An 11,964-nucleotide genomic window follows, 5' to 3' on the forward strand; every position below is an offset into this window, starting at 1 on the left:
CCCTCATTATTATGAAACTTTTTATATGTACCCGTCTTTTAATAGAAAAGTTCAAATCAACATTAAATACCCCATTTAAAAAATAAAATAAAATACACCCTGATCTAACATGCCCAATCCAGCTCGAGCCACAAAAAAAACACAAATAAATATACTCCCTCAGTTTCATTGGTCAAATTCTTTGACGAAATTAAGTCACTGGATATTATCAGTGCATAACTCAATAGATCTGTATCAGCGCAAACATAAATAAATATATCCATCCCTTAGTTCATGGATCTGCATCAGTACAGATCTCGGTAAAAATGACACTTAACAATCCAATCCAATAAATGTCCATTGGATATTTTGTTAGATGATTAAGCTAAGAGGACTCCTTATATGTTAATCGTGATTTCTCTTCATTCTTATATATTTATATATAATTGCAATAAATAAATATTTCATCCTGTCATTTGCTAAAAAAAACTATCCATTTGATTCTAGAATCTAGATGCACATAAAACTGCATATTAAATTTTGAAATTTAAACATAATTGAAATATGAGAAAAATTTGTAATAGACATTTTATCTAGTTTCATGCTTTTGCGTTATCTTATTCCATTTTATTTTTTGTTCATTTATAAACAACCTATCAATCTTGCATGCTGAAAGAGTAGTATATTTATTCACCGAAAGAATTTAACCAACATAACTAAAGGGGGTGGGGGTGGGGTGAGTATATTTGCTTATGTATATTTTGTGGTTTGGGTTAGGGTGTCTTATTTTTTTTAAAATGAGTCATTAACATTGATTTGGGATTTACTATAAAAGAAAGAGTACATGTGAAAAGTTTCTTAATAGTAATGGTATATTTGACTCCAACGTATGTCATCGAGGATAAATTTGATCCAAAATATGATGAAAGATATTTCACTAATTTTGTAAACTGAAAGGGTAAGTTTAATCCCAAAATACAACAAAATTAGTGAAAGGGTAAGTTTAAGGTAGGTAAAATGCCTTTCTGGATCCCTATACTATATCAGTTTTGTAAGTTGGACTCTTTTACTTACATGTTTGTCATCTGAACCCCTAAACCCATTAAAAAGCAACTTTTTAAACACAATTTCTAATGTGGCATCCTATGTGGATGGGACCATATAGGAGCATGTGTTTTACAATCCAGCCGCATGTCAGCCAATTAATAAAGGGCCCCAACGATCAAAAAGTGCACTATAAATGCTACCTAAATACTCTTTCTTCCTCATTTCTTCCAACAGCTATATTTTCATCCCTTCTTCTACATTTTTCTCTCTCCAAGTTCTTGTGCTTTAATTTTTCTTTTCCTGTTATGCTTGTAATATTAGAAATTTAATTTTTTTATGTAATTTTTTGCAACACCATGACAGTTCAAATTTGTTACTGTGGACTTTACGTGAACTTAAGATGTCAAGAACACCAACCAATCCTGGAAGAATGTTTTGGGACTGTCAAAAATATCAGGTTAGTATTGGTTGTGGATTCTTTCGATGGGCCGATGAGAATGAACAATATAAAGGTAGACATCGAAGGCAACGAAGACAACAAGGACTGGGAAGATATGGAAGGTACGGAAGACTTGAAAGACCAAGCATTAGTATTGACATCACTGTTATCATTATTGTTGTCATCTGGTTTCTATCTGTTGTATTAATTAAGATCGCTTAATCTATGTAATTGGTATGTACAACTAAATGATATTAAAATTTAATGACAAACACCATTGCCAACATAGAAATGTGCAATATATAATGTCTTTACAAGAGTTGACATGAAAATGCTTGTCTTAACAACATCTTAAATGATAAATGAACCATGTCTTAAAAAATTATCTTAACAACACATAGGATCAATACAGAAAGAAAATTACACTAATGTGTTTCTTGAGTGCTTGTTGTGGACTAATTCTTGCTGGCTTGAGTGGTTGTAGATGATTTTGCCTTTGATCTTTTGTTACTCTGTTGTTGTAGCTGTCTTTGAGTTACTGCAGCTCCACCTTTCCACCTTAGTCCATTTGGTTTGAAACCCAAGTCAATATTGGTTGGACTGAACTAATAAGTGTTAGACTATGCAATACTCTATCAGTATTTCCAGACTGTAAAAATAAAAAAAATCAGTTATTCATGCACTAATTAAAATTAGTTAAATGTAAAGTACATTATATGAAACTTACCCTCTCTACCACACTGCCACTTAGTCCAAACAGTACATCAAAACCTGCTTCTTTTGCCTTGGTCTTTTATATGCCAGATTTGCACCACCTCTCAAAGTTATACTAGTCTTACTCTTTTGGGCACCAATACCACTAGTAGATTGCTGAGTTGTAGATTGTGTAGCAGTATCAACCACTGTTGTTGGTGCACTGTGAGCATTTGCAGGCCTTCCTGAACATCTTGGTGCACTGTGAGCATTTGAAGGCCTTCCTGCAGGTCTTTTGTTGCTTGATTTAGCATTTACAGGCATCTCTTCAACAGCTGTTGAAGCATTTGCATCTCTCACAGCAGCAGCAACTACAGTACTAGTGCTTTTTTGCACACTTGGTTGACTGCCACAGCTACTACTGAAATTTTTTTTCTACAAAAAATATATGAAAAGGTCAAAAACACATTCAAAAAGAGTAAAATTCATCAATAAGAAAAGATTTAGCTTACCAAAGTTGGGCATCCTTTCTTGTTGTGTCCAATACACTTGTACACAGAACATGTCATCTTTCTTCCTTTTCTTGTAGCCTTTCCAAATTTCTTCTTAACAGCTTCATCCTTAGCTTTCTTTCTATTTTTACCTGGCCTTCCTGTAATGGGAGTAATCTCAGGTGGCTCAATTGGTGGTCTTGTGCTTCTTGGTCACATGTTAATATTTGTCATTGGTTGAATATACTTATCATATGCCTTCAGGTATATTTCTCTTTGATACTAGTGATCAACAAATGACTCCACACTCCATCCCTTGTAATGCATTGCAGCAATTGCATGTGCACAAGGAATTCCTTTTAGTTGCCATGACCTACAACTATATTGCTTCCTCTTCATATTAACAACATGTGTATAAGGTGGATCACCAATCTCAAAACCCATATCACCATTAAACCTCACCTCACAGTTGGCTGCATATTCACCATTCTCTGCAAGAACTTCCATAGCCATTAGTGATACATCAGTGATTCATTTTTCAGAAAAATCTCTCATTTGATTCATTCTTTCCATGACTTTGCATCTTATTTCCTCTAACATGGAGATAATTGTATTGAACCTAGAAGCTAAAATCCAACTCTTGAAAGTCTCACACATGTTGTTCTCAACCACATCACACCTGCTATGTTCCTTAAAAAAAGGTCTTACACCATGCCTCTTTGTTGTACTTGAGCAAATCTTCCACAATTCCAACAGCCAACTCACTTAGTTCATTAAGTTTCTTTTGCAAGTACACTTCAAATGGGGCCCTTGCAACCTGCCAGAATTTTTTCCTCCTTTCCTCACCACTCCAAACTTGTTTTTAGTTGGCCCATATATGTTTAGCACACCATCTATGCTCAACATTTAGCAGTATATTAGTAAGTGTCAAATGAATACCCTACCAAAACATGTAAAACAGTAGTTAAACATTAAAGACATCATTGCAGCAAACTAATAAATAACTGAAAAATATGAACATATGAAGAGTCATACCTTCTGCATATCAGACATTACTGTCAAGTCTTGACCCCCATTTTCTTCAAGTTCCAAATCATGGCTGATGCACCTAAGAAACCATGACCATATGTCCTTGGTTTCTTTATCAACCACAACCCATGCTACAGGGTATATTTGATTATTTCCATCTTTGGAAATGCAAGACAACAAGAGACCTTTACATACACCATTGAGAAAGGCACCATCTAAACCAATTATTCTTCTGCAGTCCTCTTTTCATCCACTTTTTAAGGCCCCAAGACAAATGTAAATGCCCATAAACACATATTTTCCTGGAATTGCATTCTTGGATGTCCTAATAGATACAGCGATACCAAGATTGGTGGTCCTCAACTGTTCAGCATAGTCATACAACCTAGAAAACTCTTTAACAAAATCACCAAAATATTCATTAATAATTCTGATTTTTGCCTTTCTACAGGTTATTTTACTTACATACAACCTATAGTCCTTTCTTAAAAGTTCTTGAATCTGATGCAATTTTATTGATAGATCACTCATAATCCTATCCTTGTAATGCTTACAAATCCACAAAGGGTTGAACATCTTATTTCTTGTCCTTTTACAACACTTGTGGACAGGGAAGTAAGTTTTCACAGTAAAAAATCTTGTGTTATCAATACTTCCAAGAATAACCCAAGGACAACCCTTATGCTTACACTTAGGCCTTACCCTTTCCTTCTCATTAGGTTTCAATTTAAGGTTCACACCTTTTTAAATAGAGTAACTTGCAGTGCCTCTCTAAACTTAATAGCATTCAAAAAAATCATATACAATTGAAAACATACCTTTTTTGCAGTTTTATCAAAATAGATCTTGCTAGAAGAAATTCTAGGTAGTGGATCTACCACTTCATCATTATCAACAGAATCTCCTTCTTCTTCATCACTAATGTCACTACACGGATCTGAACTATCAAAATAAGGGTTATCCCCACCCAGTTTACCTGCATATCTAACCCCCTTGTTTTTACAAATATCCTCAAAACTAGCATCTATACTTACTGGTCCAGATGGTATCTCATCTAGATTCACCCTATCAGCCTTTTCTTTTGCTTGTTTTTCAATGTTAGCCTTCCTAACTTGAAGCAACTCTTCATCAAAATCACTTAACTCTTCAATGTTTTCATCAACATCATAAAGTGAATCACCATCAGAATCAGTCCAATCAAAATCTAATTCAGAAACAGATGATTGGAGATGGTATGTGGAGAAATCATTAAATTGACCTTCACAAGAAACCTTAGCTTTTCCTTTTTCAGCCCTAGGAGGATGATTTTCATTTTTATATCCATTTTCATTTATATCCAATGGATGAGATGAAGACACATCAGCCTTATCAGGTTCAAAAGGGGCTGCCACATCACCATTATTAAGTACTAATAATGGTGGAGTGGCTGCCATATTATCATTAACAAGTACAGGTTCACTAATTTGGTGAACCATATATACATCAACCAAATCTCCATTTTTTAAACTACTGATAGGGCTTAAAACATCAACATCATTTTCTAACTTGTAATAATAGCCTTTTTTGTTTACTCTACACCAAAAGGTTTCAATTTTTTTCACATCTAAATCTGCTGCTAAGTTATGAAATAACATAACATGAAGCTCATCAATATCTACTTTAATTTTATCAGGAATATGAATTCCATTTGCATACCTTAAATCAGGGTCTGACAAAAAGACACCCCCATAGGTGAATTGAATTGTTACTATTATATCCATTAATTTACAAAACCTGTACAATGACAACATAACATATATATTAGGCAATTATCCACAAAGCCTTAATTTTTAAAGAAAAAATTAAGGAATAAAAACATCAATTCTGATTTTACCCCAAAAAATCCTAAAGTGTAATTGAAATAACAAAACATGTCATTGAAGGCACAAAACGGTTATACACACGTTTAATAGGAGCATTAAACAACAAAAAAATCAAAAGCCTCAAAATTTTCGAACCCAATTCTGAATTGACCAGAAAAACCCTAAAATTTAATTGAAATAACAAAAAATGTCATCGAAGGCATAAAAACTGCAATATATAGCCATAATATGAGCATTAGACTACAAATAAACCAAAAACCCCAAATTTTCAGTCTCAATTTTTCAGTTTACGAAAAACTCGAAAACCCAAAATTCTACCTTAAAACCAGATATATGTCATTGAAGGCATATCATCACTACAAATACTACCTACAACAACACTACAGACGAAAAAGAATAAAATCACACAAAAAATTGCAGAAAAAAGTTTGTAATTTCGAAAATCCTAAAATCAGTAGAACGGACCATCATTTAATCGACTACAAGCTTTAAAATAAACAACCACATACTGCAGCTACACCAAAATGTTAAATACTTATAAGGATTGCAAGAAGGTTCAACAACTATCGGCCTAAATTACCCTAAAATCATGCTAATTTTCAGTTTCGGATGAGAGAAAGAGGAGATGCAAAGAAGAAGGCTTAAAATGACCTAAATTTTAGGTCAAATTTTACTCTTTATACTCTATACATATCATTTCATACCTAGAAATTATTTTACATAAAATTAATAACATGATTGTGATTGTGCAACATAGCTAAAAAGTTTTTTTTAATAGATTCAGATAAGATAACATAAAGGTATCCAATTTACAAAACTGTTATAATACAGAAGAGCAAAAAGAGCAAAATTTGATTCTTTCCTCGTATTTTCGCTAATACGTCTCTATCCAGCCCTTGTTTCCGCGTGAAAGAACAACGACGACCAAAGCACTGAAGAATCTTTCCTTCTTCTAATTCTTCTTTTGTTGTGTCAAATCTGGTAGTATTCACGCGTTTATTTCTCTATAAATATTCTTTCTAGGTTCTGTTAATTTTTCCTCAGTAATTTTCATCTCATTTTGTTGTTTGTTTGTTTGTTTAGATCTGTTCAATTGCTAGGGTTGTTTAAATTTTCAGCTATGGCTTCCAAACGTATACTGAAGGAACTCAAGGACCTCCAGAAAGATCCTCCTACCTCTTGCAGTGCAGGTATTCCTTTTTTCTGCTTAATTATGTTGTATGTTCTTTTATTTATTTGTTTTTATTTTTATTATTTTTCTGATGGCGAGTCTCTAGTTTATTACAACCTTAGCCTGAAAAATGATTAATTATTTAGTGTTGGTATGAAAATGGGCCTTGTAAGGCTTGTACAATCTTTCTTCCTTTGAGTTAGCTTTTAGGATGTGAGTTAGGCGTAACACCTAGTTTTTCATGCTATGAGAGATGGACCCATTGTTCATGCTATTAGAGCCAGACCCATTGGGTTCGGTGTGGATGCTCCCGGACTGTGCGGGGTTGTGAATGCATCCCGGTCCTTGAATGATAAAGAATGTCCGGATCTGGACGTTAGGGTGTGTTGATGAGAATGATCCCACATCGGACCATAACCCTAAGTCTCAGAAAGCTTTGAGCTAAGCTTTTGGGGGTGTGACTTAGGATCAAGGCCTAGTTTTTCGGGCCTCAACTACTTTGTGTTGATTATATATGTTTGTTATCTCATATATCCCTGTGTAAAGTTTTGCTCTGCTATTTTTGTTTTGTAATTTTCCTTGGCTAGTTGATCTCTTTCATCTCAATGCACATGGGTCTATTGTTGTTGTATAGGAATCTAATCTTACATGTGCAGTACAAGATAAAAATATACAGTTATGATTTTCTGTTTCTGAGATGATTTTTGTGGTTATTGCTCCCATTTCTGTATTTCTTTTTCTAAATTGCTTGGAAATGCCTTATTTTGTCCCAAGGGTCTATAGGAAATGACCTCTCTATCGCTACGAGTTAGGGATAAGGTCTGCATACACTTTACCCTCCCCAGACCCCACTTGTGGGATCACACTGGGTATACAATATGTTGTTGTTTCTAAGATGATTTAAAAAATTTATGGTGCCCTGTATATTGTGTTCAAAATTTGTCCCAGCACTGTTTTCCTTCACTGATTGTGATTGGAGCAATACCTTACGTTTCCTAGCTCTTGAATCTCTTCAAATATGCTGTTTGCAGAAATATTTTGATCAAAACTTATGATAAATTTGAACTGGAATGGTTTATGCTTTTATTGATTAACACTAATTACATTGGTTCTCTATGTAGTTTCTTTTATAAGAAATTGATATTATATGTATATATTGTTTTCACATCTAATTGTGCCTAGTATATGCAAGATGAATTATGGTTGTGAGTAATAATTAATAATCTTGAGTCAAAAAGTTTGTGGCTTTCAGGATGCCTGATTATGCTCTTGGATCTACATACCAACTGTTGAATAATGATTTCATTGTCAAGTATAAATTGTGAATACTTGATGCAACATGCGTAACAAACATGTGTATACTTTTATCTTGTTATGTTGTAAACTAGAAAGAAATGCAAGTTGTCCAAAAGGACGAAATTTTGAAGGAAATCGAAGTCGCATAATCTGTTCTATGTTTTTTTCTCTGTCAAATATCCTTTTTTTCTGAAAATTTGATACTTCAAACTAAACAGTTTAATCTCCAAATTTTTGGCTGTCTACCTTCTATCTGATGGTGATAACAATCCTAAGCTTCAGTTTTTGTGTCAAAGGCAGCCATCAGATCAAAAAATACCAATGTGTGAGGTTGTCAGATTTGTATCATTATTTAGAGGATCTGACGTGTATTATTGTGTCTGTCTTGCAATTTAGTACTGTGCAGATTGTGCGGTTACTGGTTGGTTATTTGTAACTTGTAAACTTAGTTCAATAAGACATCTTGCTTCAGTCAGATGCATTCTAGCTCCAAAAGAGCTATTCTGACTCTGTTGGTCTAAGACCTTTCACTATTTGACTTTTTGTGGAATCTGGTTCCTTTACCCTTTCATAGTATTAAATGGAGATTAGCTTTTTATCTTGGCAGACTGCATTCTCTGATTTTAATAGAGATACTAAAGCTTTTATAGTATTTTAATAGAGATACTAAAGCTTTTATAGTGGCTTTGTGTTTTCCATCATCTAGACTTCTTTTGGGTTACTCTTTTCATATTATATCACAACATATGTCAAAAGTGAGAACCTGTGGCACGAAAAGGTTTAGGCGTGAAGGTTTTGTCTAATAGTTTATCTTGACAGAACTTATTAAGGACCTGATTAATTTAGCCTGTAATTGCCTGATTGGTCGATGCATGATAGAAGACTATTTCATCATGCACTCTGTTCACTCCTCCAAGTTTCCTTCTGTTATACCTAATGTCATCTAGTCAACATTTTTCAAGATGCTTTTTGGGATCTTCCTATTTGAATCTGAGCCTTGCGATAAGCCGATAATAGATAGTCCTTGTCAAGGCATCCTGCAAATCTTTCTTTGGCTATGTTATGATTCCATCAAGTCTGTTGTACTTCCTTCCAGTTTTCCTGAGATGTGATTTTAGTCGCCAGTTGGTTTCCAACTTCCATGTTTTTGCTATGGAAATAATGCCATGCTACATTTTCCATTAAAGAAGGCTGTAGCTTCTTTCAAGTCTACGGGTAGGGTATCTTAGCGATTATATGCACATGTTCTTGCATATCTTTTGAAGGGCATATGCTATGTCATTCATCAGTTCATTTTTTTTTTAACTTCCTAAACTTTTTTTGCCATGTTATAGGTCCCGTCGGAGAGGACATGTTTCACTGGCAAGCTACGATAATGGGCCCTCCAGATAGTCCTTATGCTGGGGGTGTATTTTTAGTCACTATTCATTTTCCTCCTGATTATCCTTTCAAACCTCCTAAGGTATGAGATGGTTGCAAATTTCTTTTGTGAGTTGATGTCTCCCTTGATCGATATCTGTGCTATGAGCAGATGCTGTTCTATCTTAGTTTTATTGGAGCATAATGTTGGATTGTTGAATGTTTTTCAGTCTTGCTTTTGATGAATATATTAAATGCTGGTGTTTTGGTGCATACTTTTGTGCCATTTCCCATTGGAGCCCATACGAGAAGTTAGTCTGTCTGGTAGAATGATCCTGCGTCACCGACGGTGTCTTTACTGGTTTACATTTTTAAGGTTCTTTTATGAATTGAGATGCTAAGATTTTGAAATTGTGTCACCTTTTTGAGGTTTAAAATATTAAAAAAGAGCACAACTATGTAGAAGCTGTGATGTTCTTACATGTCTTTTTATCTTGATATTTTTGGTGACACCAGATGAGGCGAGGTCCTCATGGTCCATTCTTATCAATTCTTGAATTAAGCTGACTAAATTTTTGTTGAGAATATATTTGGGAACTCCAGATGAACATCTCATATATAAATGTCCTGAGAAGCAATAGGATCTTCTGGGTTTTACCTGACATCTGTTTACTAAATATTATTAGCCAATAAAGTAAGCAGCACAGAGATGGAAGCTTAATATGATAAATTTGAGCTTCAGCTCATCTTGTACTTGTTATGAGTGTTCTGGGTGTGCATTGTTGTTTATATCTTTAGCTTGTTAATTGTACTGTCCTAGTAGATGTGAATGTCTTACATCATGTATAAATCTTTGCAGGTTGCTTTTAGGACAAAAGTTTTCCATCCAAATATTAATAGCAATGGCAGTATATGCTTGGACATATTGAAGGAGCAATGGAGCCCCGCCTTGACTATTTCCAAGGTTCATTATTACCTTTCAACCTATTTTTTGGTTTTTTAAAAGTAGTAATAATAATAGGAGCAAGTAAAATGCCTCCGCTAATTATACATATCTGAAGGATAGGAAATAAAGTCATTGACTGATTAAAAGAGGACACATTTTATTGGAGTTACAACTAATTGGTGAGTTATTCATTTGGCTGTTGCCTAGTAATGGTGGATACAGTTCAATACTATCTAAACAATGCCCTTCAGCTGGATTGCTAAGAATGCGTTCCTGTCTTAGTTGTTCCAATGGGATTATGCTTTCTCCAAAATGGGATTTGACCATGTTTGACGTTCACAATGTTTTCTTAAGGTGGGAAATGCTTATGTATTATCTTCAGGTTCTGCTTTCAATCTGCTCACTCTTGACGGATCCAAACCCCGATGACCCTCTGGTTCCTGAGATTGCTCATATGTACAAGACAGACAGGGCAAAATACGAGACAACTGCCCGGAGTTGGACCCAGAAGTATGCCATGGGTTAAAACATTTCCTGCGAATGCTTGAATTTATGTAAAAAGAATGAATGTGTCTGTCCTCTACCTTCCATCAACTCAAGTGTAGAATAGCATTAAACCATGCGTCTGGAGGAAACACTATGCAATATACCAATATTTGAAGAAATCTGAGAAGTGTTTATTTATCTGCTTTAGGATTTGTAACATTTGGTTTCGCCAATGTACTTCATGTAAAATGTTACCTACTTGATTTCCTTATCAGTATCATGATTTGAATTGAAGCCTGGAAACATATTACGAACTGCAGTTGCTGCTTCATTTACACCCCCGCCCCACCCAAAGCTACTCAAAAAGGGTGATCTTTTAACTCTATTTGGTCAAGTTGAGGCTGCTACAAGGTTTACTTATACTCTACCCTTTACTGACCCCACTTGTGGGATTGCTTTGAGTTATTGTTCAAGTTGGAGCTCTGTTTGGTTACTGGAATTAAGGGTTTTCCGAGTATAAAATTTGAGATTGAATAAATAGCAATTGCATTGTGAAATTAAGTCTTAAAACTTGCTTTGCCAAAAAAAAAAGATAGATTAAAAAAGCTCAAAAAGGGAGGGGGGGAAAAGGATTCGTTAAGCTTTCAATCAAGAAACACCAGTTCAGCTCTTCTAATTTATTCTTTTAAAAAATATCAGCCACGCATAAAATCTAATTTTGCGATCGAGAACTTTGGAGCCAGAATAAAGATGATATCCTGTACAATCATTATTATCTAATTAAACTTGACATTGATTTCAATCTTATAACGATTTTGTCCATCTGTGGAAATGGTTCCTTATGACACATTGAATTGAAGAAAAATGACCTTTTCAAATTTCTTATGTGTAAAAACATGGTCTCTTATGACACTTACAAATTGAATGGAAGAAAAATGATCATTTCAAAATTCTTATGTGTAAAAATAAGGATAAAGGGACATAAAACTAAAAACAATTTTGTAAAGAGTTAGGGAACCAAATCTCTCACTCTATCACTATTATTCTTTTTGGTGGTTTTTGTTTTGAAAATTGGCAAGACTATAGACATCAAAAATTTGGGGACTGACAAGAAGAATTCAATTTCTGTTAGAGTTTTTGAAGATTTTTTTATCCTAAGCCTACTC

At 34.4% G+C, this 11,964-nt stretch overlaps 1 protein-coding gene across 1 annotated transcript; it reads left to right on the plus strand.

Moving 5' to 3' along the window:
• The first annotated feature begins 6,217 nt into the window (after positions 1-6,217).
• Positions 6,218-11,117, plus strand: LOC107845380 (ubiquitin-conjugating enzyme E2-17 kDa). Its single transcript, XM_016689666.2, has 5 exons — positions 6,218-6,521; positions 6,624-6,730; positions 9,342-9,469; positions 10,226-10,330; positions 10,695-11,117. Exons 2-5 carry the CDS (start codon positions 6,661-6,663, stop codon positions 10,836-10,838), a joined length of 447 nt encoding a protein of 148 aa, XP_016545152.1. The 5' UTR covers positions 6,218-6,521; positions 6,624-6,660; the 3' UTR covers positions 10,839-11,117.
• The last annotated feature ends 847 nt before the right edge of the window (positions 11,118-11,964 follow it).

The sequence above is a fragment of the Capsicum annuum genome, chromosome 10, assembly GCF_002878395.1.
Source record: "Capsicum annuum cultivar UCD-10X-F1 chromosome 10, UCD10Xv1.1, whole genome shotgun sequence".
Taxonomy (NCBI): Eukaryota; Viridiplantae; Streptophyta; class Magnoliopsida; order Solanales; family Solanaceae; genus Capsicum; species Capsicum annuum.

Coding starts and splice junctions, on each gene's coding strand:
- LOC107845380 (XM_016689666.2), top strand. CDS start 6,661: ATGGCTTCCAAACGTATACTGAAGGAACTCAAGGACCTCCAGAAAGAT. Junction 9,470..10,225: donor ATCCTTTCAAACCTCCTAAG/GTATGAGATGGT, acceptor AAATCTTTGCAG/GTTGCTTTTAGGACAAAAGT. Junction 10,331..10,694: donor CCGCCTTGACTATTTCCAAG/GTTCATTATTAC, acceptor TATTATCTTCAG/GTTCTGCTTTCAATCTGCTC.